The sequence below is a fragment of the Amblyomma maculatum genome, chromosome 10 (genome assembly GCF_055883805.1).
Source record: "Amblyomma maculatum isolate TAMU_Amacu chromosome 10, ASM5588380v1, whole genome shotgun sequence".
In the NCBI taxonomy this organism is placed as follows: domain Eukaryota; kingdom Metazoa; phylum Arthropoda; class Arachnida; order Ixodida; family Ixodidae; genus Amblyomma; species Amblyomma maculatum.
Window position 1 is genome coordinate 141,938,456 of NC_139353.1, and position 26,076 is coordinate 141,964,531.

General features: G+C 47.3%; 1 protein-coding gene across 1 annotated transcript; it reads left to right on the forward strand.

The window, feature by feature from the left end:
* The first annotated feature begins 673 nt into the window (after window positions 1-673).
* LOC146177590 (carbonyl reductase family member 4-like) lies at window positions 674-20,715 on the forward strand. The gene is made up of 3 exons (XM_084581157.1): window positions 674-824; window positions 13,953-14,146; window positions 20,299-20,715. The coding sequence occupies exons 1-3, from the start codon at window positions 674-676 to the stop codon at window positions 20,713-20,715; spliced, it is 762 nt and encodes a 253-aa protein (XP_084437283.1).
* Window positions 20,716-26,076: the final 5,361 nt, after the last annotated feature.

Consider the following 26,076-nt stretch of genomic DNA (forward strand, 5'->3'; position numbering starts at 1 on the left):
TGCTCTACCATCATCACCTTCAAGTACGCCTACTGGTCTTCCCTAAGCCAAACTACATAACAGGAAGGGTTTAAAGAACCTTCTGAGGAAGAACAAACAACCTAAATTCTACTGAAGGGGCTCATGGAAGCTAAATGGAAATGAAACATTGGTATTTAAAGATATAAATTCCGGGACTAAAAGGAAACGCGTTTAAATTTGACGGATTGTTGAAGTTAAAAACATCAACAAAAGGTTGAGCATGGTAAGGACTATCACCACCCCGTTTTAAAGGCGTCGCTACTAACATCCATCCATCCATCCATCCATCCATCAATCCATCCATCCATCCATCCATCAGTCCATCCATCCATCCATCCATCCATCCATCCATCCATCCATCCATCCATCCCTCAGGATAACACACTGGGAGAACGAGTATGTTTGATGTTAATACCGCGCCAGTAGCCATCCAGATGTTGGAACCAGTTTGACTGGAAGGAGGCCTACCTCCCAACCCAGAGGAGTCCCTTGATGAGTGCCCGAGCTACGACAGATGCAGCTGCAAAGAGAAAGCTGAAATATACTTGTATGGACGCAAGCAGAGCGCTGCTACGTGCATGCGAAAAGCGCAGCAGCGCACGAGAGTCTGCGCGAATTATTAGTACTGCGAGCCAGGCGGAAGTGCTAGGTTATGTCGTTGAGCGGACGGCTCGCTTTGGTGTTGGGCGGTTCGAGCGGAATCGGCGAGGCCGCCTGCCGCGCCCTCGCTGCCGAAGGTGCCACAGTGGTCGTCGCGAGCCGGCGCATAGAGGCTGCTTGGAGAGTGGCGCAGTGTTTGCCAGGTGAGCATTCTTGACTAACACAGATTTGTAATTTTGCTTCGTTGCAGTGCTGTGAGACGTACCTAGGTCCGGGAATATCGGAAAGGAATCAAAGTCCTAAGGAATGCGTTTTGGGTGTTGGATGAACATTGTAGTTATACGAACGAAGAATTCAAGTCTACATTCGTTTCCGGCCTCTGTAGTGGACAGTCGCTCTCTTTGCCTTTGCTGTCTCTGCCCTCGGTGTCCAAGTGCATTGTCATCACCCACAGAGTTCGCCAAGATTCCGAACGCATAAGCAACGTTCCGTAGTAAGACAGACCTTGGTGTTCTCGTTCCATCAAGCTAGATACCAGCACGATGACCATATCAAAATTACTAGAGCATGATTCTGCCGTCGTGAGGAGGTGTTCGGCTCTACTGGAAGGTAGTAGGTTAAGTGATAAATCTTTTTATTATATGGTGATTTCTGTTTTCAGCTGCGTTCCAACATAGTATGTGGGATGTCAGTGTTCCAGGCTTCCCAATAGTGCCTCCTGTAGAAACATTCCCCAACTGTCATAACGCAGTTCACTACATCAGCGCTTGCAAATAATAGGAAAGGTTCACTACTCAATGAGTTGTTTTGCAATGTTTGGCCAACTATGCGTTAGCGTTACTAGGTTGCGAAGTATATAATACTAACTAAACTATCAGCCCATTTCTAAGTTTCAGGCTTAGAAGCTACCACTTTAGGCAACATTTCCTGAACTGTTTCCCTATTGTGGGCCCAAGGTGACTTCCCCATAACCGGGGGTTTGTTCTCCCCAGACGCCATGTCTCGCGAGGGCCTGACCTATTCAGCATCAAAAACCAAAAGCATGTGAGACTGGGTGCTGCACTTTTCACGAAGAGGAGAATTGGAATGAAGGTCGCTTAGATTTTTTAATTTTTTCTGGTTTTGAGCCCTACATTATGGGTCCAGCCCGGACCCCTCCAAATCTGGCACCACCTCGGCAACGGCTACGTGGACTGCGGGATGGTTACAATGCAACGGGGTCCACTTTGACAACTATCCGGGAATTGGCAACCCAACCCTTTGAGATTCGTCGAGTTTTATTTACCGTTGGCTGTGTCAGCAGCACAAAACCTAGCAGCGCTCACAGCGCCGGCTCGTCCCAGCTTATCCAAACAGGGACCACATATGCGTCGCCAAATCGCATTTACACTATCTTACCTCGTTTCGGAGGCCGCACAGTACAATGTTGTAAAACCTTTTACAAGAAATAAAATACCTCGTACATGCTATTGCTAGATAGACGAACGCAACAATACGTAGGTTCTTAAATACTTTTGAATATTTAAATTATTAAAAAATTTCTTTTCAACATTACATAAAAATATTTCTCCAGAGAAAAACCTGAGCGCCAAAAATTTCAAAATCAACGATGGGAACGCGATAAGAGGGCAAATATGTTTTCATAACTGAGAGTTAAAAAGCCTGCCAATATTTTACATCGTTTTTTTCACACATTATCTGCAACAAGTAAAAGGTCAGCCAAATCTGCGCGAAAAAAAAGAAAACATGTCAATCTGTTTTGCCGACCCAGAGGGCTTATCTGCATTTTAATTAGTAGTGGAACAAAGATGACAGCCTTCGGCTTCACCACCTCCTATAATATACTGTGGATAGGGTATGGTATTTGCAGTATAGAACAATACACCGGTATACCGGCTCCATATATCCCTCAAAGCTATGGATTTGGTCATAGTGTAAAACTCCCGAATCTACCTAACGTAACCTAACCTCGGAAATTGCTACCGCGAGATCTCCTCTCTAGGCATTCTCGTCAACGAAGATCAAACAGTGTGTACCATGCATGAATGTGAAGAGCTATAAGTCACAGACAGCGTTTCTGGCAATATGTCTCGCTTTCCCTTTCAAGGATTATTTTCAGGGCGTCCGAACCTTTACCGGAGGCTCATGATCAAAGGGGGACTACGTCCTGCGTCCTATATATGCCCTTACAAGATCGATGTTTCTTTTCAGCCTTCAGCGGAAGGCATCCTCCACCACAGACTAGCCTGTGTACGTTAAGCAAGTTGTCTTCTATATTATTTCCGAATACTCCGCCTTTGAATGATTTTTCACTTACTGAGAAGCAGCGATGTAATGCGCTGAAAAAAATTACTCAGCTATTTCTTCTCATTTGGTACCAATATTTTTGGCTATTTCCACAGACCACTGGGTCATTTCCCCGGTAATACCGCCGCCGTGTAGCGCCCTAACCGACGCTGGTAAAAATTATTTTCTTTTTCATATCAGATTCATTTGAACTGGATGACGCTTAAGTGTTAAACGATTGGCTTTTGGGCTGGGGAACAGATCATGACTCCTTTCTTCATTCCATCGACTGCGATCTCAGATCTACATGCCAAGCACTTCATTCATCATCATCATCAGCAGCAGCAGCAGCCTGATTATACCCACTGCAGCTCGAAGGCCTCTCCCATATTTCTCCACTTAACCCGGTTCTGTGCTAGCTGCATCCACTTGACCCCTGCGAACTTCTTAATCTCATCCGCCCACCTAACTTTCTGCCGCCCCTGCTACGCTTTCCTTCCCTTGGAATCCAGTTTGTTACCCTCAGCGACCATTAGTTATCCCCTCTTCGCACTACATGTCCTACCCATGTCCATTTCTTCTTCTTAATTTCCACTAGAATGTCGGTAACTTGAGTTATTTCTCTTACCCACTCTGCACGCTTTCTATCTCTTAATGTACCCCTACCATTTTTCGTTCCATAGCCCTCTGGGTTGTCCTCAACTTAAGTAGAACTCTCTTGGTTAGCCTCCACGTTTCAGCCCCACAGGTGAGTACTGGCAAGATGCAACTGTTGTATACCTTCCTCTTGAGCGATACCGGTAAGCTGCTAGTCATAATCGGCTAGTGCTTGCCAAATGCGCTCCATCCCAATCTTATTCTTCTTGTTATTTCCTTTTCATGGTCCGGATCTGCGGTTACTACCTGTCCTAAGTAGACATATTCGCCTACTACTTCCAGTATTTCGCTACCTAATGTAAACTGCTGTTCCTTCCCGAGGCTGTTGAACATTACCTTAGTCTTCTGCATATTGATTTTCAAGCCTACCTTTCTACTTTTTCTGTCTAGGTCATCAATCATTATTTGCAGTTCATCCCCCGAGTTGCTTAGCAAGGCAATGTCATCAGCAAATCGCAGATTACTGAGGTATTCTCCATCTACCCTTATCCCTAACTGCTCCCATTCCAAGTCTCTGAATACTTCCTCTAAACAAGCTGTGAATAGTACTGGGGAGATTGTGTCTCCTTGCCTAACACCTTTCTTTATGGGAATTTTGTTACTTTCTTTATGCAGAACTATGGTTGCTGTGCAGCCACTATATATATCTTCCAGCACTTTCACGTACGGCTCGTCTACCCCCTGATTTCGCAATGCCTGCATCACCGCCGAGGTTTCAACTGAGTCAAATGCTTTTTCGTAATCAATGAATGCTATGTATAAGGGCTGGTTATATTCCGAGCATTTTTCTATCACCTGATTGATGGCATGGATATGACCGATAGTAGAGTACCTTTCCGAAACCCTGCTTGATCCTTTGCTTGATTGCAGTCTAAGGTTATCCTGATTCTATTAGTGATCACCTTAGTAAATACCTTATACGTAACAGACAGTAAGCTGAGTGGTCTGTAATTTTTAAGGTCCTTAGAGTCCCCTTTCTTGTGAATGAGGATAATGTTTGCGTTCTTCCATGGTTCGGGTACCGTCGATGACACCAGGCACTGCGTATACAGGGTGGCCAGTTTTTCTAGCACGATATCTCCCCCGTCCTTCAGCAAATATGTAGTTATCTGATCCTCTCCAGCTGGTTTCCCCCTTTTCATAGTTTCTAGTGCTTTCTTGACCTTGTCCTTCGTCACTGGTGGAACGTCTGACTGTTTTTCCCTACCGCCAATCTCATTACGGTCCTGATTACTTTGGCAACTGTAGAGATCTGTATAAAACTCCTCGGCTACTTTGACTATCTTGTCCATATTAGTGATGACGTTGCCAGCCTTGTCCCTTATCGCATACATCTGGTTTTTGCCTATGCCCAATTTCTTCTTTACCGCTTTAAAGCTTCCCCCGTTCTTTACAGCATGCTCAATTTTCTCCATGTTATACTTCCTTATATCGGCCACCTTGCGCTTATTGATTAGCTTTGATATCTAGGCCAATTCGATCTGGTCTGTTGGATTGGAAGCTTTCATACTCTGGCGTTTCTTAATCAAATCTTTCGTCTCTTTAGACAGCTTACCGGTATCCTCTCTAACTATCCTACCGCCTACTTCTACCGCGCACTCAGTAATATCTCTGAAATTATTGTTCCTTGCCTCTAGGGTAATGTCGCCATCCTCAGTTAGAGCTGAATACCTATTCTGTAGCGAGATCCTGAACTCTTCTGCCCTCCCCATCACCGCTAATTCGTTGATGGGTTTCTTTCTTACCAATCTGTGGCGTTCTTTCTTCAGATTTAGGCTCTTGCGTCGTCTCCTTTATCTGACGTCGTCTTTTTTAGCGCGCGCCTTTTTACATACGCTCGTCTTTGCAAGTCACCGAGCGTTGGTGCGACACTGCAATTACCCCCGGGAGAAAAAGGAGGCATCCTGCCGACTCATGGCGTCGACACAACAGGCGGGTCATAAGAAGGCTTGAGGCGGTCAACGTGCACTGTTTCACGCCCGCGGCGACGCATATCGGGTGTCAGTGCAAGCGGTTCTATTAAATAGTTCAACGGAGAGGTCTGGCAAATACCTCGATATGAACCATGATACTTGGAAGCAAGTTTTACAGAAAGGCTGGAGGACGTGGCGGGAACCCAAAGCCACACGAGAGAGTCAGTGGTGTATGAAGAAGCTGGACAAGTCGGTGCATGAAGGAACTGCTGGTGGCAATGGTTCTGTGTTGTAAATGATCGGGCCAACTGGCGGCAGTCTTCTGCATATGCGGCTGCTTGAGAGACTGGTGGATTCGGAGTTGTAGGGCGATAAGGGAGTACGGTGTCCATAGTTGAGGTAGGTTCACGGCCGTATAGAAGGAAAAAGGGGAGAAGCCGGTCGTGCTTTGTATTGCAGTATTGTAAGCGTATGTGACGAACGAGAGAATCCGGTCCAAGTTTGAGTGGTCGGACGCGACATATACTTGGCCAGCCTGTCGCTCAAGGTGCGGTTAAAACGTTCCGTCATGCCATTTGTCTGTGGATGGTAAGCCGAGGTAAAACGGTGGACAATGCGGCATTGCTTAAGAAGGGCTTCAATGGTCTCGTAAAGAAAAACACGGTCACAGAGCAATTCTTTACGTGAACCGTGGCGCATATCAAGATGGTGCAGGATGAAAGACGCAACGTCTGGCGCCGACGCCGAGGTAATGGCGCCGACGCCGAAGGTAAAGAGGATGTTTCAGCGTAGCGGGTAAGGTGGCCAACAGACACGATGACCCAACGGTTACCAGCTGCAGTGATTGGCAGTGGCCCATAAAGATCAATACCCGCACGGTCGAATGGCCGGCTGGGGTAGGGCAAGGGCTGCATCGGAACGGTGGAGTGGTGTGGAGGGTTTTTGCGACGTTGGCATTCCTGCCATGAGCGGACGTAATGACGCACGAAGCGGTACATACCCCGCCAGTAATAGCGGAGGTGAAGACGAGTGTGAGTTTTCAACACTCCGGCGTAGGCACACTGAGGATCGGCGTGAAACGCGGCGCATATTTCAGAACGGAGGTGCCGAGGAATGACAAGGAGCCACTTGCGTCCGTCGCAAAGGTAATTTCGGCGGTAAAGCACGCCATCACAGATGGCAAAATGACGAGCTTGGGGACGAACTAACTGAACTGATTGTTATAGGAAAGGAAAGGCGCGGTAACTGTTTCACTTGTTTTCTGTGGACACCTCAACCGCGCCGTAAGGGAAGAGAGGAAGGTGGGAGTACAAGTGCAAAGAGAGAAAGAGGAGCTGTAGTGGAGGGCTACGGAGTAATTTCGACCACCTGGGGACCTTTAACGTGCGCTGACATCGCACAGCACACGGACGCCTCTTCGTTTCGCCTCCGTCGAAACGCAGGCGCCGAGGTCGGGTTCGAACCCGGGTACTCCGGCACAGTTGTCGGGCGTCTTACCACTGATTGATTGATTTATAGGAAGGGAAAGGCGCGGTAACTGTCTCACTTCTTTGCCGTGGACACCTCAACTGCGCCGTAAGGGAAGGGAGGAAGGCGGGAGTGAAAGTGGAAAGAAAGAGGATCCGTAGTGGAGGGCTACGGAGTAATTTCGACCAGCTTGGGATCTTTACCGTGCGCTGACATCGCACAGCACACGGGCGCCTCTTCGTTTCGCCTCCATCGAAACGCAGCCGCCGAGGTCGGGTTCGAACCCTGGTACTCTGGCACAGTAGTCGGGCATCTTACCACTGCACCACCCCGGCGGGGCCGTCTTACCACTCCACGAAGCGTTTGAGAAGCTGGGCGCAGAGAAGGTGTAGATAGAAGCGTGAGAAGAGAAGCTACCCAAGAGTCTTGCCTTTGTTCATTGAGCAAGTCGGCAAGCTCTAGAGATGAGTCACCTACGGTGATAGCTGTCGAGTCAGAGCCGCACTGAAGAGGTGACATAGACAGGGCGTCGGCATCAGAATGCTTACGGCCAGACCGGTATGCGACCTGAATGTCGTACTTTTTTTAAGCGGAGCGCCCAACGAGCAAGACGGCCGGATGGGTCTTTAATGGTGGACAACCAGCATAGTGCGGGATGGTTGGTGATAACAGAAAAGGGACGACCGTAGAGATATAGGCGGAACTTCCCAATTGCCCACACGATGGCCAAGCACTCATTTTCGGTTACAGAAGTTTTTTCGGCCTTTGCTAAGGTGCGGCTGGCATATTTAACAACGTACTCTGGGCAGCCGGGTTTTTGTTGCGCAAGAACAGTGCCGGGACCTACACCGCTGGCATCAGTGTGAAGTTCGGTAGGCGCCGTGGGGTCAAAATAGCGGAGAATCGGAGGCGACACTAGAAGGCGCCAAAGCGTCGAAAAAGCCTCATCCCAGTCTGACGTCCAAGACGAAAGAATGGCGTCACCGGCAAGGAGATCAGTCAGCGGCGAGATGATCGAAGCGAAATTGCGGGCGAAACGACGAAAATACGAGTACAGGCCGATAAAACTACGCAGCTCCTTAAAGAAGTTGGGCGTGGAAACAGCTACTGCAGAGAGTTTCGCAGGATCTGGACGAACACTGTCTTTCGAAACAGCGTGCCCCAATATAGGAAGCTGGCGAGCCCCGAAGCAGCACGTTTTCAAGTTTATTTGCAGGTCGGCGTAACTCACACACCTCAGCACATGCTCGAGGCGGTCCAAATGTGATATAAAAACTTTTGAAAACACCACAAACTTCGTCCAGATAACAAAGACAGTCATACCACTTGCGTCCGCACAGAATTGTGTCCATCATGCGTTTGAATGTGGCTGGCGCGTTGCACAATCCAAACGGCATGACGTTAAATTCATAGAGGCCGTCAGGTATCACAAAAGTAGTTTTAGGTCGATCGTCAGCTGCCATGGGTACGTGCCAGTAGCGCGAGCGCAGGTCTAGAGATGAAAGTTCGGCACCTTGAAGGCAATCGATGTGCGCCATCAATACGTGGAAAGGGGTACACGTCCTTTCGCATTATTGTGTTCAGTCGCCGGTAATTAACGCAGAACCAGATAGAGCAATCTTTTTTCCTCACGAGAATAACTGGAGAAGGCCAAGGTCTGTGCGAAGGCATGGTGACGCAGCGCTGAAGCATGTAATTAACGTGCTCGGTGATAACTTGACGTTCTGCAGCCGATAGCCGATAAGGGCGCTGACGTACCGGGGCGTGCGTACCGGTGTCGATGCAGTGAGTGACAACAGATGTGCGCTCCAACGATTTCTGAGGAACGTCGAATGAGGAACGGAAGCGTCGAAGCAACCTGACGAGCTGGTTGCGTTGATCTGCTGAAAGACTGGCATCAAGACAGCCAGAAAAAGCTGAACTGGAGTTGTCGTTCTGAACAGAAGCAGGCAAAGCAAATAGTATCCAGCTGAAGTGGGGCTGAGTCTTCTGAGACGTCATACGTCTTAGCGTCATCAAAGGACTCGACGTGACCAAGACGTTCTTTATGAAGAAGCGTTGACGGACAAGGAAACGGGTTAGAGACATTCATGGCGCTGTAGCCACCAGAGATGGTCAGAAGGGCGAAAGGCAGGATTTAGCAATGGCGACGATTAGCGGCATGAGTCGGAGTGAAAAGAGCAGTCGAATCGGAAAAGCAGGCGCAGAAACGGGCACAAGGACAGTAGAGTAGGCCGGGATGTCAGTATCTTCGGCAACTGTTATATTATCGACGTGGGGCGGTGTGTCGGACGAGGCAGCAGGTGAAAGCGGAGACAATTCGAGGCGGGCTCGGGCACAATCAATAATCGCACGATGACTGGTGAGAAAGTCGCAACCCAGAATCAGTTCGTGAGAGCAGTGAGACAGCACAAGAAATTCGGCGACGTGCAAAACTCCCTGAATGACAATTCGAGCTGTGCACGCCGCAAGCGGTTGAACGCGATGTGAGCTAGCAGTTCGGAGAAAACATTTCGAAACAGGCGACGTAACTTTACGAAGTCTGCAGCAAAGGTTGGCACTTATAGCAGACACAGCGGCGCCAGTGTCCACAAGCGCGAGAACTGCGACGCCATCAACAAACACTTCTATAACGTTAGCCGGGGAAGCCGTCTTGCACAAGTAGAAGAAAACGCAGTTCTTGCCTCCGGAACGGCGGTTATTAGTTTTCCTCGGGGCCAGCAGAAGAGCGATGGCGCAGTGGCGAGAGAGAACGATGGCGGGGAGACGGTGATCGGCGGGAGGAGTGGGAGGGGCGGTGAGGATAAAATGAGTCCGTAGAGGTGCCAGTAGCGAGCGGGGAGGGGAATGTTCATAGTTGGAAATGTAGTAGAAACTGTACAGGCGGGGGCCATTGCGGTACGATTGCGCGCGCGGACGGCAAAGCCGGGCGACGTGGCCAGGAACGCCACATGAGTAACAGATTGGGCGGTTATCGGAGGTCCGCCATGGTTTTTTGGTCGGGCGTCGAGGAGGCAGATAAGGGCGGGGCGGAGGTGGTGGTGGTGGTAACGGCGCAGCATACGCGATAGGGCACGATGGTGGTCCGGCGGTGACAGCGGCGTACGTTACACCTGTGACAGCCCTGTCACAGGTGTAAGTTGAGAGCTTGGCGGTAAAACTTCTGCAACTTGCTCCTGGATGGTGCGTCCAAGTGCAGGATCTAGCGATGGAGTGGTTGCGGCAGAAGCAGGGAGGAGCGACAAGTTGGCGAGCCACTTCTTCCCGCATAAAGGCCTTGATCTCGGGTAGGAGGAAAGGAGGTTCAGACGCGAGGCCGCATGCTGTCGGAGGCGGGAATAACCGATCGTTCATGGCAGAACGTCGAGTAGAAGCTCGTTGTCTCTAAGGATGTCGTAACTTTGACAAAGCTGAACCAGTTCGACGACGGTTTGCGGGTTTCTGGCCGTCAACATATGAAACGTATCATCAACGATTCCCTTTAGGATGTTGGTGATTTTATCAGCTTCGGACATAGAAGGATTAACACGTTTATAAAGATCAACAATATGCTCTATGTAGCTGGTGAATGCTTCCTCAGAAAGCTGAGCGCGGGCTTCGAGGCATTGTTTGGCGCGGAGTTTGTGCACGGCGGGGCACCCGAACACCTCGGAAAAGTTCGTTTTGAAGGCCGACCAGGTGGGCAGGTCAGGTTCGTGGTTGCGAAATCATGAATTGGCCACATCTGTCAGGTAGAACAGGACGTTAGCTAACTTTGTGTTATCGTCCCACTTGTAGGCGCTTACACGTTCATATGAAGATAGCCAATCATCCACATCCTTGTCATCTGCGCCACTGAAGAAGCTGGGGTCACGCTGGCGAAGCCCACCAGAGCGCAGGATGGTAGGTGGAGCGGTGGGAGCAGTCGAGCATGGTGTAGCGGTCTGGCTTGTTGCTTGAGGCATAGTGGGTGGCGGAGCGAGTGTGCGACAGCAAAGCTCCAGCGTGAGAGAAGGGAACGAAGAGCAGCCTCCACGAAATGTAAGAGTACATTCAATATCAGGTTCTCAGGTCGATGTTTTCGTCGAACGTTTTAACTAGCAGGACAGTGTCTTGCGTCGTCTCCTGTGTCTGACGTCTTCTTCTTTAGCATGCGCCTTTTTTACATACGCTCGTCTCCTTTGCCACAGTCACCGAGCGTTGGTGCGACACTACAACTTAATTATCGTAAATTGCCTGAATGCATCAGTTCGATGAATTCAAGGAGATTATAAAAAATTACTTGGTAGTTTAACTGTGGCTAACACTAGAGGGAAACGAAAGCTCATTGCCAAGCTTGGATTAAACAGATTGTGACACATGGCTTCACTTGGTTTCAATTTTATTGTTTCAAATGCTTTCACTGGGTTTCAGTTTTATTGTTTCCGACGGAAACACGTCGATGGTTCGTAAAGTAGTGTGTCTTGGTTTTTTTCTTCTGTGTGAAGGAGCACTGAACAAGAGTAAAGGAATGCCTCAGTTCGCAGGTTGAGCCAACGTTTCGACAAGGGGAAATGTTTTCGTCTTGAAACATGTTATTGTTTGACCTAACGGGGCTCGGGAGCCTTCCACTACGGCACCCCCTTTCTCTCCTTTGCTTTCACTCCCACCTTCCTCCCTTCCCTTACGATGCTATCACGAAATTGCTTGTTACCTTCAAAGTTTTTCGAGGTCAAATTAGCTCCCATGTCGACGGCTTGAATACCTGGCGTGGTGAAGCTTTCACTTCAAATCTTGTGGCAGAGCCGTAGCTCGGCTAAGCCAGTAAATCTGTACCTATATCTAGTTTCCTCGGGTTTCGTCATGTTCTCAAGCCTTTGTTGATCTTATATTGAATAGCAAGACTTGTCATCACACATCATTTTTTATTTCACGCACAGAAAGGAAGACTGCGCGGCAATCAATATAGTAATACGCGGCCATTTCGATGGAATGTATGCAGAATTCTGAATGCACAGATTCTCTTTAATATACTAGATTCAATGGCAGTCAGCTGCTGTGTGGTCGGGATGTTGAAATTTGATGTCAAATTAAAGTGGAATTTTATTTTATTATGACAAGGAGTATTCCTCCTTGTTGAAGTTCCCCAATTTCACGCAGAACTCTGAAACAGGGCCGCAAGCTGGCACACAGGAGCAAACTACATTAATCGTATGTTTTATTGATGTTCACGGCACCACTTAAACTCACTGTATGCCGCTCTCCACAAGTCTAAAAAATAGGCTTCTTCGATCACTGCGATCAAAAGCAGCCATCTGACAGCAGTGCAGACTCCGGCTTACTTATCAGATTCAAGACGACTGGCATCGCCTTGTTTCGCCTGAATTTATACACGGAGTTATGCGCATAGCCGGCATGTGCCATTCGCGGAACGGCGCGTGCGTCAGCGGAGCCACCAACCGGCACTGAAGATATGATGCCACACCCCTCGCATCTGCTGCTTCTCTCCGCGGCGCATTCCACACATTCCTGGGCGTTTCCACAGCGATAGGCTTGACTGTTAGCCGAATGTAGCTCTCGCTAAAAAACCTGCTGCAGTGGAAGTCGCGCACGTCGAGAGAAGCTTCCGCGACGCTATCTTGAGGTGGAGAGAAACGCGAGCCAGTATTCTCAGAGCGCCCGCTGAGCTAACGAGTTAGTGAAGGTTGTCAGAGTGGGAGGCATGTTACGCGATTAAGAAAAATATATGATTGGTTCATGTGTTGCTTACGGTTATACGAACCATGTACAAACGACACCAGGGGTCACATTACACAAATTGCGCCCATTAGAGCTCTTTCCAAAGTCACCATGCTCCTTGCATTGCAGCGCGTACGTGTGGGAATATAGCGGCTGTTTCTTCCTGCTAGGTTTGCAAAGGATCCTGAGGCTCTAACACTTCGGGAACGGGCTCTTCACCACTAGGGCTGGCAAGCAAGAGAGGGAGGCCGTTTGTGTTCGGTTCATTTTATTCTACAATTTCTTGGCTGGGCTAAACAAACGGCGCGTTTGCGGATAAGCTCTGTGCCGTCTCTGTTATCACCGGAGCGACTCTAGGCGCCTGTAATCATATTGCAGAGCATGGAATGGCCTGGCTCATGCACGCTGTCGCGAGACGCAACTTTATCACATTTGTAGTGCGAGATCACGCCGAGACTATTACCGAGTGATCGGCGACAATATATAAAGATTAAAAATCGCAGGCCTGCAGTTTACAGTGCACTAGCACAAGATCGTGGCCTTTCTGAGAACAAACGAATAAAATCCGTGGTCTGCCAGTGTCCACAAAAACTTTCCCTCGTAATTTACGGGAAAGGCAACGGAATGAATTCAGTGATTACGAGGATTTAGAGAAACCGGGTGCTACATTAGGGAGCGGCCCAATAACCGCTGCGTACATGGATTTAAGAAACGGATAATTACACGTTGATCGCCGAAGTTGAAGAAAATAATCATGAAATCTAACTGGAGAGTTCAGAGTCCTAGGGTGGGCATGAATACGTTAGTGATTATTATGAGACTAAGGTTAGAAAATTTAGTTATCCTGAACGCTTTTGCGTGACTGTTATTATTAGAGAATCGTCTAGGATGAATTCATATATCGTTCCAAATAACGCATTTTAAAAACTACACGAGGCAACAGCTTGTACACATCAACCTCCGCTCATGACTCCTTATAATAACAGCATACAAATAAAAAACACAGGACTTGCAATATTGGTTAAATATCAATATGAGCGTGACGATATCTTCTTTTGAAAAGCTCATGCCCGATGAAAACTATTTGATGTCATATTGAACGCAGTTTTCTTGTAGACATACAATTCTTGGTGGCAAGAAAATTAAGTTATTTTACGCATTTGCTCATGCCGACAGATGAATTAATATTAGCAACCTGCTTTGATTTGAGGCAGCTTAACGTTCTCTTTGTTTAGCATGTATTTGTTAAATGCGATGAATTTGTTTGACAATTGATCGCAGCGGCCCCTGCATTTTGTAACATAATCGCAGGGGATACAAAGCACTGTGCCATGTGCGTGGACGTTGGTGAGACGGCGTCCGTTGAGGAGCTTTTTCGGAATATCCGCACTATGTTCTCGCAGCCACTCAGCATCGTGGTAAACTCCGCCGGAATAGGCGGCCTCTCTCCTATCGCTGACTGTACCGAAGGCTTGTTCAATGAAGTCATCAAGGTTAACTTGAAGGTGAGCTGCCAAATATAACGTTTCTTCCGGCCTTTGGAGGCTCCTCGCCGCTCACCTTATTCGAATTGAATGCAAAACATCTTATGTACTCAGGTTCCAGCACTGCTGCCGTGGTGAATGTGCCAATATTATGACCTGGAGCGTACCCTAGGATTAGTTGTAGCCAAGAAATTCGCTTGGGCATAAATATCTACATCACAAAAGAGGTTGAAAAGGGTCGATTAGTAAGAAAACATGTTCATTTCTCATATTTAATCCGACCAGATATAATGACAATGCAATTTTCACGTAAAATATCTTCTTCCTCACTGTATTCCTCTAACTGGAAAAATTAATGAGAAGACACCACGACAGTTGTTACTTACTCTCTGAACGCAGATAACTTGGCAAATTGAGATGAATACACACCTATAGCATGAGTGCCTAAGCAAGGACGGATAGCTTGAAAATATGAACTCTATGCGTGTTCATTGTTCACAGTGTTGAGGACACACGATTATTGTTGCTTTATACACATGGGTGCTCCTTTGCAGCGTGCATTCCGCGTGTTATTATTTTCGTTTTGATTTGATGTACATATCTCTATATTTATTTTTTTTTATTGTTTATATATTTACTTATTATTTATCTCCATTACTGTGGCATTAACGTTTTTTTTTCTTATTTTTCTACTTTATTCACTGTTTGCTTCCTAGGGCTAAGCAGAGGTTGAAGTGAACGCTTGTCGTGTCCCTTATATTAACGTCGGGTCAGTGTTTATGTGTGCATGCTAGGTATGTTGTATCTTCAGCACTGTTAGCGCAGGTTGCCTGCTTGTTGTAGCAGATTTTTCGTGGTAATATGGAGGTCACTGCCTTTATTCCACTACATCGTAGAGAAAACTCGTCCGAAGTTCAATTATTCCAAGGAATCTGAGTTGCAAAACTGCTATTTTACAGATGCAGCATTATAGTTAGTCGGGTTTCCTATTGCAGAGTGCTTCAGCAGCTAAATGAATCTTTAGATCAGCATATGATTTCGTAGATTAGATGCGTTGTGGGATTTGCGGAATGCCCTCAACGTCTGTGCAGTACCTTCCACTTAACCGCAACCGAGCAACGTGCTTAAGAAACATGGGTCCGATAACCCAGGCAAAAAAATGTTGGCGGCGGGTCAGCGTAGCTAGGCGCCATTAGAAGTAAATGTTTGCATTCGTTCAGCTAAACCTTGCTGCATTTTGCTTTGTTTCTCCCATCCTATCATGTTTAGCTATCTAATTAACGGATTCAACAGACTATAATCAGATATGAGAATGTCTAATGAACGGCTTTAGTGCAATAGTGTGTGTGGAGACAAAAACGATGCAGGCGACTACATTCGAATCGCCGCCAAAAATATCTGCAGCTTTTCCCACGAAGTAGCCGACTACCGAGTCTATCCGGAAGGCAGATCACAAATGTTCTCATTCAGACGTTATTTCATCTACCGATTTATTGTTAGCCTTCCTTCTTCCTTCTGGACAACAGTGTATCCCAGAGGGCGCAAAATAAAATATATATTCAGCCGGCCGTAAAGACAACCTTTTTGAAACTTCTCAGCTCAACTTAGTCAGTGAAAAAGTGACTTTGTGCAGAAAGGACCGTTTTGCAATGGTCGGGGAACTCTAGCCTATGTCAGCAGCCAGAACATTACATCATTGCTTTGTACACTGTCGCGATGCCGTGTTTTGCGGGGGAGGGGGGGGGGGGTGACATTGTTCAACGGACAGTCTAAGAGGACATATATTATGGTGAGGCTACCAAAGAAAAACATAATATAATGTGCCTCTGCCCGTGCCACTGGGTATAACGGGTTTACTCTAAGAGGACATTATTAATACGACCTCTAATGCTCCGTGTGTTTTTGATCCGCTCATGGGGCTTGCTTAGTCTGGGGAGGAGCTGCACAACAGACCGCCGCGCGGAGCCGCCACATTCATCGAAGTATCTGTTAGGACACCAGTGTATCTTGTTGAGGGGATATATTCTGAGCAGTACCGACCTCTTGCCTGGTGGCCTGAACTCAATGCATATTATGTCGCCTAGAATGTTCACGTGTGGCCAAAGGTAGACCTGGATGCAGGTACGACTGTGTATGAGTAGTTGAGGAAAGCGACCGGGGTAAATTGCTTTTGATGCCTCTTAATATTGTCATACTTATTTAAATAAGGAAATAAACAATACCGAGTTGCCGCAACTGCCTAACCGAAGATGAAGGAAGCTTCACAGCCACCTAAGCAAAATCCTATTCGGGAATGCGGGTTTTAACAAATCTGGAATAAAAACTAGAATACGGGCTTTCCCATAGTCGCGGATTGTTCGCTGACACTGGGGACGATGGGAAGTGCATTTCGAAAATTTGGACTCCTGAGATCGCTTCGGCATTTTAGATTGACCTGGGCACATTGAAATGCATGCCGAAATGCAGCGTTTAAACCTGTGTTTATAAACTACATCTGGTCAACATGTACAACCTACACGAATAGTGGTGCTAGCCTTCGTCACGACTCACCGACAGCCCTCGGCTTACGCGTTTATTTTTCTCAATAAACGCTAACGACGGCTCGCTGTTCCTACTCCTGCGCAAGCTGGATCAACAACTCGAAGTCAAAGCGATTCCAAAGTGCTACACCCACATAAGATTGCGCAATTAGAGTAGATTACTATTGTGTTCACTTGAGCAATAAAGAGGAACGTCTCTTGTCTGTAAATATACACTAGACCATATTTTAAGAATGACCTGGATGACAGCCTGGGCATACTGCGCAACCTGTAGCATTATTGAGGCTTGTGAAGTATTGAACATTCGCGCCCATATGATCTTAAACCTCGAACCGTCTGTCCAAATTGAGATGTGGCAGAAAAGCGCAGGGACGTGTTCAACAATAGTAATAGTCGGAGGAGAAAAAAGTCATACGCCGAACGCCAGACACAAGGCGCAAGCGTTTATTAGGAGTGTAAACGTTCAAAAGATGTCCTGCATTCTAAGCCAACTTTTTTCTAACAAAGTCATCACGTTGGTTCAAATGTAAAGGCAGGCTTTATTTCACACTGGGCAAGGATTAAAGAATATTTGATTTACGACTTAATAGAGCGCCGTTTCGAGCCTCGAAGCACATGTATGGATGGCATGGTTGGAGGATAAATACGTTGCTGATTCTAATTTTCCGCGCCTGGGTGCCGCTCAATCCCTGCTCACAAGGATGCGGGATCAAATCCCGGCCTCGGAGGCCACTTTTAGATGGAGGCGAAACGCAAGGCGCCCGTGTGTTGTGCGATATAAGGGCACGTTAAAGAACCCCAGGTGGTCGAAATTTTTAGATTCCTCCACTAGGCCATCTCTCATAGCCTTAGTCACTTTTGGGACCTTAAACCCCACAAACCAAAACGAACCTTTTTAATTCTCCTGAAGGCAGGTGTAAGAGTTCATAACGCATTCGATTGCATTGTCGGCTGTGCGCAAAACACCGCTACTTTGTAATCCGCAACGGATCCTGGATGTCAGATATGTCCTAGGGAGGAGGTTGTAGCTTTGACAATGAGTATCTCAAGCTCGGCAAAGAGATGGACCACGCCATCAAGAAACACGTGATTATAGTGCAGTAAGAGTCTGGGAAGTGTATTGAAAATAGTGCTCACTCAATCACGGGCAACCTGTTCTACGTAATACGAACATAATACGAAATAAGCAATGTTCAAGGCACGTTACGCCAATTCTGCTCGTGACCCATTTATGAAAATTCACTGCGTCCCTACCTCTCAATCCATGCCTGCAATTGACTCCTGGAAAGTTGCTCAGAGGGTAGATTGCCCGCATTATATTTATTGGAGAGAACGAGGGAAATTCAATTTCAGAAAAAACAAATCAAATTCAGGATTGCAGACGGTGAAAGCCGATGCCTGAAAAGAGCGTGTCATGCAGTGTTCAGGAATTTTATCATAAAAGCCGAGTGGAGGACGTTATTGCAAACATTCCTGAACTGGCGCCGGGCCTCGCGCTGTTCTTTCCGGTAATAAAAGAAATGTTACTGTTCTTTTGAACGTGTCTTCTAAGTCCAACGCATACACTATGCTTTTTTTGCGTTCATTGTCAATATTGATTTTCTACTGCAACGTTAAGCATTACGTTAGGAGCCACACGCTATATTCACATTGACAGAAGCGCGACAAAGACGTGTGAAAGAGAAGTACGACCGCTTGCCCTCAGTGGTGTCTTCACTGAAGCAAATTTTGTAACTATGCTGGCGTACAGGAGTGATGCTACTCCCATCCAGTGCGCGTCACATGGTCTAAACAAGCACTAAAACACGTAAAGTAAAATCAGTAAATTAACATGCATAGTGTAAAACTTAACGATGAACGCAACACAAAAACATGGTGTAAAGAAACAAAAGAGATAAAATGTAAGAGGCGTGTGTAATTAGTGCTGCTATGTATTAGAGCCTATCGTGACTGCATTAGTTAGACGTGCACTGTTCCACTTCTGTCCATGCACAAACTTTGGCAATGGGCGTTTTCATGACAATGTTCACACTCGTACAATTTTATGATCGATCACTGGCTCAGGCTTAGTCTTTTCTTTATGAAAACGTCGAAGAAAGGTTTCGCCATCATATTATGTTCCGATTAATACTTTTCCCGAATCCAACACTTTTCAAGTTAGATATATTTCGTCCAAAAGTTATAAATTAGCCAAGCGGAAATTTTTCTAGGGACACTGCATTGCTGATTCGGCTTCGCATTTGGGGGGCAGTAAGCTTCTTTTTCTAATTAATTTGAAACTAGGAGGGCACTGTTGTTACGAGGACAACGGTGCTGTGTCACACCAAGCGCCTTCAGATTCTGTTCCTTGCAGCAACAAATTTCGTGATTCATTTGTCTAGTTTCACTCTGCAGCAGCTCCCTTGTAAGAAAGTCGTCAGGGTTCATCATAACGTCTACTTGTAGATAAGACATTTAATGAAGAATCTTTAGTTCACTAAATCTGCAGCGGCGTCTTTAACCAGGAGGAGTAGAAGCGGCTTCCGATATGTCAGTAGTATAGTTTAAAAAGCTCGCGTTGCAATTTTGCAGACTCTATACCGTGCGCAAATATTTGACCGCTCTTGCATTTTACCGCCCTCTTTCCACTTTCATTCCCACCTTCCTCCCTTCCCTTACGGCGCGATCGGGTGTCCACAGAGTAGGACCGTTCTGATTGAAGCTTCTGCAGTTCCATTGAATCCCATGAGCCATAGTACTCATGAAAGGGGCACAGATTTACGGCGCTTACTATCGTCTGTGATTGTGGTACGTTGGAACTCCTCAAACATAGTCTGCAGATGGCTCTGTATGGAAGTGAGGGCAGCAGTAAGAGTTGCATTTGATTCGAGTGACGACATAAACAGTGAAGATTATGTCTACTCTCCTTTATCCCCATCCATGGCCATGAGTCTTCCCATTCAATAAAGGACATTCAATCAATCAACCCTTCCTGTGAACCAATTTAACTTTTTATTTTATTTATTCACTACCTGCAGTGGTTAATTCGGGGAGTTCCGAACAGGAACTTCTTCCTTCTTCTAATTGCAAGAACGAAGAATAAACAAAAAAGAAATCACCATCCAGGCGGTCCAGCGTACGCCGTAGCCCTCCACTACGGCTTCCCTTTCTCTCTTTGCACCTTTACTCCCATCTTCATCTCTTCCCTTACGGCGCGGTTCAGGTGTCAACAAAGCAAGTGTGACAGATACTGCGTCTTTCCCGTCCTGTGAACCAATTATTATTGACTATTATTACTTGTGCGTCGTGTGCGCTGGTCCTTCGACTTGCTGTTTCAGGCATCTGGATTGCAAACAAATTTGGAGGGCTCTACAATAGCATTCAGCAGATGGAAGGACATTCTCTTACATGCAAGCGAGATGAAGCGCATACATCATAATGTTCGCCGAACACATCTTTATTCTCTTTGAGTGAGCGCAAATACAATTTCCTTTCTAGTACTGTTCGGTATGACTGCATGCAATGAGAGGACCTTAATGGTTGCCTTCATTACGCGGGTATGCAGTTTTCTGTCTGTTTCATACACTATTCTGCGTAATCTGCGAAGCTTATAATCAGCAAAGCTTTTTTAATATTTTTTTTCGTTCCTTTCAGGGTGCCTTCGCGGTTATGCGCGCAGCCTGTCGAGAAATGATCCGCGCCGCTGAAAAACTGCCCGATGGAGGCGGTGCCATCGTAAACGTAACCAGCACGTCGGCCAAGCTCTGCAGTTTCGACAGTTGCGCTTACGCTGCCTCCAAAGCTGGCGTTGAGGCTCTCACAAAGTCAGCGGCTAAAGAAATGGCAATGCATGGCATTCGATGTAACTCCGTGCGAGTTGGATGGACGGACACAGCAATGACTGCTGATCTGAGCGGCGACCACACGGCCTTTTTGATGTCCGAGACGCCCATGAAGAGATCCGCGAAGCCGCTGGAAATTGCTCAGGCTATCGTGTTCCTGTGCTCGCCTAAGGCTAGTTCTTACATTACAGGGGCTTCGCTCTTAGTCAGCGGAGGATTTTGTATGTAACTTTGTACGCAAGGATATATGCTGTCGACATAAAGTGCGTCCGATACATATATCTTCATCGGCGGCTTTTATTAAATGCGATGGTGTCAGCGCTGAAAGTTTGCCTAGAAAAGTATTCATCAAAAGGTAACAAAGGGGTTGTACGCCTATTCATTTAGTGGCGTAAATTTTACCGCTGAGTCATTTCTCCGCCTGTTTCGAGAGCGAACGCTAACGGGCACCTCTACAGAGGCTAGACCTTCCCAGTCTTCACAAAAGAGGGAACTAATAAAAATGCGCTTAACCTGTGCAATACAATTACAATACAACCCTTCTCATAACATTGGTTTGAAAGGAGAGACAAGCAAGAAAGGAGGGAAACGAAGGAAAGGTGGTCTGAAAAAGAAGACAGGAAGACAAATGAAACGTGAAATAGAGAAGCGTGGTTTAGGTAAGACTAGCGGTGAAGACAGAACAGAAATAAAGAAGATAGGGGTGGGAGAATGGCTGAACGTGAAAGCTAGCATACGAGTTGGCATGCCCACAAGCGACAAAGTTAAGTTGCTGTCAAACCTTCCTTCTGTGTGTGGAAGGAAAGCTGGCGGGGGCGAGAGGATGCTAACCAAGATATTTGGGCGAGTTGGTAAACATCCGTTGTTAATTTAAACAACGCGAACAGGAAGACACAGTCCAATATACAAGGAAGCCACAGTCCAAGCACTTGTACTGTGGCTTCCTTGTATATTTTCCTGTGTCTTCTGCTCGCACTATTTAAATTAACAATAGAGCGGCCACTTTGCGGCCAATCGTTCCTTTCTGCGGGGCGGTGGCAGAAAGTGTAACTTCTGGGGAGCAAGTCTAATGGCATTTTTTAGGGAAAGGGATTTGCGCCGCGCGCGCTGTAAGACGGGGATTGAATTTCAATAGATGACTGACCTCTGAAGTGCAGACTGAGTGCCGGGGTTTTCATTTATACCAGCCTGCAGAGTATTATAACCTCAATTCATGTATAATTGCATTTGTTGTCATTTAAGGGAGTTGTTAAAACGCGCTGTAGATGTGTACCCTTAGCTTGCTGAACATTTGTTTTTTGGGGAGAGTGCTTAGTCAGAGGAAGGAGCGGAAAATATTTTGCGCGAACGCAGTGGTTACTAAGTCTAATTCCAAATGAATTATCGGTCTGACTAATGTATTGGATCTGAAACTTGTCACACTCGACTTTGTACTCAAAGTTACTATTTGCCACAATTCAAATTTTTACGAAGGGAATGTTTCAAGTAAGGAGGAGGAGGATGAAAAAGTTTTATTTAAAAAAAATGTAAACACTCCCAGGAGGACCTCTTATTCCAGGAGCCCTCTGGCTATTCATTCTAGCTTAGCGCGCTCGACTAGCTGTAACTGATCTGCAGGTTGCGTGGCTAGAAGGGCAGCCTCCCAGGAGGAGGGAGAGGGGTGTTTGACGGGAGGAATGCGGATGGGATGTGGGCATTCCCATAAGTAATGGTAGAGGGTGGGTGGGGTGGAGGTGCATGTGGTGCAGTATGGTGGGAAGTCCGTGGGGTGAAATATGTGGGCAAATTGAGGAGACGGACACGAATGTGTTTGGAGTTGTCGCCAGTACGTGCTGTCGATGTGAGGAAGCGTGTGATGTGGTGGTGGGTACGGGGCACGGCGACGACAATAGTAGTGAACAATTGTAGTGTAGTGAAGAAGTTCGATGGTGGTGTATAATGAAGGTTTTGGGAGGACATCCACTGACGCCCGGAAGCTTAGTTCTCGGGCAAATGCATAAGCGCGCTCATTTACGAGAATGTCCTCATACCCAGGAAACCATGGGATGGTGATGGTATCGGGAGGGGTAGGTGGAGTAGATAATATTTTTCCTCGCAGTAAATATCTGTATGCTGTTTGAGAGTCTGTGCATATTGTGGTGCGCTGAGTCCGCAACTGACTGATGTCTGCAATTGCGAGTGTAATGGCCAAGCATTCGGCCTCGGTGATGCTAGTGCAGTGGATGGAGGCGGCTTTGAACGTTGAGCGGCGAATGTCCGTGAATACAGCAGTGCAGATGTGAGGAATGTCCGGATTGTGTGAAGTATCCGTGTAGATAATGTCTTGACGTGTAGAATAATGTTTGGAAAAATATGAGGCACGGGCTGCGCGACGGCCTTTGTGGTGTTCGGGATCCATATTTCGTGGGAGGGGTTTGAGCTCAAGGACACTGCGCAGATGCGGAGGGATGGCTATATGAGTATGAGGTGAGGAATCAGGGGTATTGTAGACCATTGAGCGCAAGAAATGAGTGCCTGTAGATGTTGTGCGGAGTCGACGTTGTTGGCTGGAGAGGTGCGCCTCAATGATCTCCTCAACATTGTTATGAATGCCTAATTGAAGGAGCCGTATCGTACCGGTATGACGAGGTAAATGGAGGGTAGTTTTAACGGCTGAGCGGTGTAGGACGTTAAGTTTATTGAGTTGGGTTTTGGTGATGTGATGGTAGGGGAGGTAGTAAGCTAGTCGACTAACGATAAGGGCGTCTACGAGTCTTAAAGTGTCTTTTTTCTTAAGGCCATGATTTCGGCTTGAAATGCGACGAATGAGATGTGTTATCTGGTTGATTTGTAGCTGCAGGAGGTGTATGGTGTAGGTGGTTGTAGTGCCCTGTTGAATGTGGAGACCCAGCAGTCGGAGCCATAGTACTTTGGGAATCGGAGCGTTGTCAAGGAGTACGGTGATGGTTGGGGTACGTGGGGAAGGCTTGATGACTAGGAGCTCTGATTTCTGCGGTGCACACGCAAGACCTATACCCTGTGTATATGTGTGGATGGCATCTGTAGCGAATTGCAAAGTTTGTTCATCTTGACCAGGGCAACCCTTCGTAGTCCATAGTGTGATGTCGTCTGTGTATATTGCGTGCTGAGGGTCAGGTATAGTTTCGAGTATACGGGCTAAGGGAGTTAGGACGATGTTAAAGAGGATGGGTGAGAGGACTGAGCCCTGCGGTGTGCCTCGGTTGGATAAATAGATGGTCGAGGAGGTGTAGGACCCGAGTGTGATATGAGCCGTGCGTTTGGTTAGGAATGCCTCAACATAGCGCCAGATGCGTAGCCCGCAGTTAGTTGTGACAAGGGTAGACAGAATGCGGTCATGGCTCAAGTTGTCAAATGCCTTTTATATATCAAGTGCAAGTATGGCCCGTGTGGCATGTTTATAGAGGGTATTGTTTAGAATGGTCTCTTTAAGGTGGAGTAGAATGTCGTGGGTGCAGAGATGTGGCCGGAAGCCGAATTGAGAGTGAGCAAAAAAAGCGGTAGATTCGAGTTCAGGTTGAAGCCGTCTAAGGATTACGTGTTCATGGAGATTTCCAAGAGAACTTGTGAGAGAAATGGGCGTAGGTTGTCTAAGGAAAGGGGTTTTCTGGGCTTAGGAATGAAGTTGATTGCAGCGTGTTTCCCAGAGGCTGGTAAAGTACCCTCCCTCCAATGTTGGTTGTAGGAAGCTGTGAGTTGAGAAAGAGATGTATCATCAAGGTTTCGAAGGAATTTGTACTTAATTTGGTCTGGCCGGGGGCGGTGCTACGAGTTATGTGGGCGAGGGTGGACCCTACCTCCGCGGTGGTTATGTCCTCATCTAGCCTTGGGTTGCGTGGGGAGTGGATGGGGGCGTGGAAGAAGGTGGCAGGGGGGGCGAAATGTATCGTTGTGTGAAGTATTGAAGGATGTCTGCCTTGTGCTGTAGTGTGAATGAGGCGGGGCGTGTTGATGGCTGTCTGTTGTTTGGTGGCTGTGGGGCCGAGCAGGGTTCGGAGAATATTTCAAGTTTTTAGCGTGCCTAAAGTACCCTGAAGGCTATTAGAGAGGTTTCGCCAGTTAGAGTTTGCCAGATTGGCTGCATACTCTATGGCTTCAGTGGTAATATGTGCGATTCGGAGGCGGAGTTTTCTGTTGTGCCGTTGTCTTTTTCATCTACTAACGAGGCTTCGCCTCGCCTCCCAGAGATGCAGAAGATGAGGATCGATTTGAGGTGCTTGCGGAGTGATTTTGATGTCTTTAGTGGTGTGTTTGAGTGCAGACCGGAGCTTATCTACCCATGCGTCCAGTGGGAGATTGCTGTCCCCGGAAGTGACAACCGCTAATTGCTCACGAAATTCTTTCCAATTAGTGAGATGCTGGCTCTTGGATGTGAACTGCTTTGCGTCATATTGCACTTGAGTCTGGATAATATAATAGTCGCTGCCCAGTGTGTCTGGTAGTACGTTGTAGAAAATGGGAGAGCGAATGTTGGTCTGTGTAATTGCTGGGATGGTGTCTCTGGAGATGCTACTGCCGATTCGGGTAGGGGCGTTGGGGTCCGTGATGAGGGTGAGAGAGTGTTGCATAAATGCGTTGTACAGATGTGTGCCCTTGGGAGTGTTTTAAGGTATCTCCAGGCTGTGTGTCCAGCGTTGAAATCACTAACTATCAGTGTATGTGAACCAGATATGCGTTTGATGTCAGCCAGAAATGTGAGGAAGCCGTGTCCTTTGGCTAGGGGTGGGTCGTAAAAGTTCGTTATGAAAAATCTGGGGGCATCTGGTGTAGGCGGCAGTTTTTCAGTGAGCGTATACTCAATTACTTGATTGCTGAGTGTATGGTCTGTGGCCGTGAGTGTTTGTGACGAGGATCGCAGTGCATGCAAATAGGGATGTGGTATTTTATCCGGTCAAAGTGGGCGAGCAGCCTGTTTCCTGAATGGCTATGACATCCGGAGTAGTTGCGTGGTTCTGAATGTAGAGTTGTAGGGATGCCCTTTTTTGTCTGAAGCTACGGCAGTTCCCTTTGACAAACTGTGGTGCCCGAGGCTGCAGACCGACGCGTCTTCTTATTGTGTGCCATTTTCGCTGTGCGTGTGTTCCGTGCACGACCTATACTTAGTTCGCGCGCGGATCTTGTCCGAGGGTTCATTGAAAACAGAGCATGACACGTGTCCCGCATGGTGATTTGATGGGCGACCGGCGGCACACTTAACGTTGGGACCCCGGATGGAACTCGGGCAAGGTGCCAAGGCATGCGGCCCCGCACAACGGGTGCAACGCGCCTTCGAAGGGTCATTCCGCAGCTTACACTTTTTCAAAGCGTGTCCATACTGTGCACAAAATGTGCACAAGGTACCTGCATGTCCTCGCACACCTCGACGGACGTCCACCCTATGATTACTCGACATGCCTTGCAGAGACGGGCAAAAGCGGGGGGGGGGGGGGTGTCTGTTTCACTGACATGAACGAACTGTCCGGAGCGTTGTAGAAAAGACAGCCTGACCTTGCAGGAAGAGGGGTCCAGATGAAGAGTCGGGTTGCCATCGTTGAGTGCGGAGATAAGCTCCTCCGGCCTGATATCGGGGTCA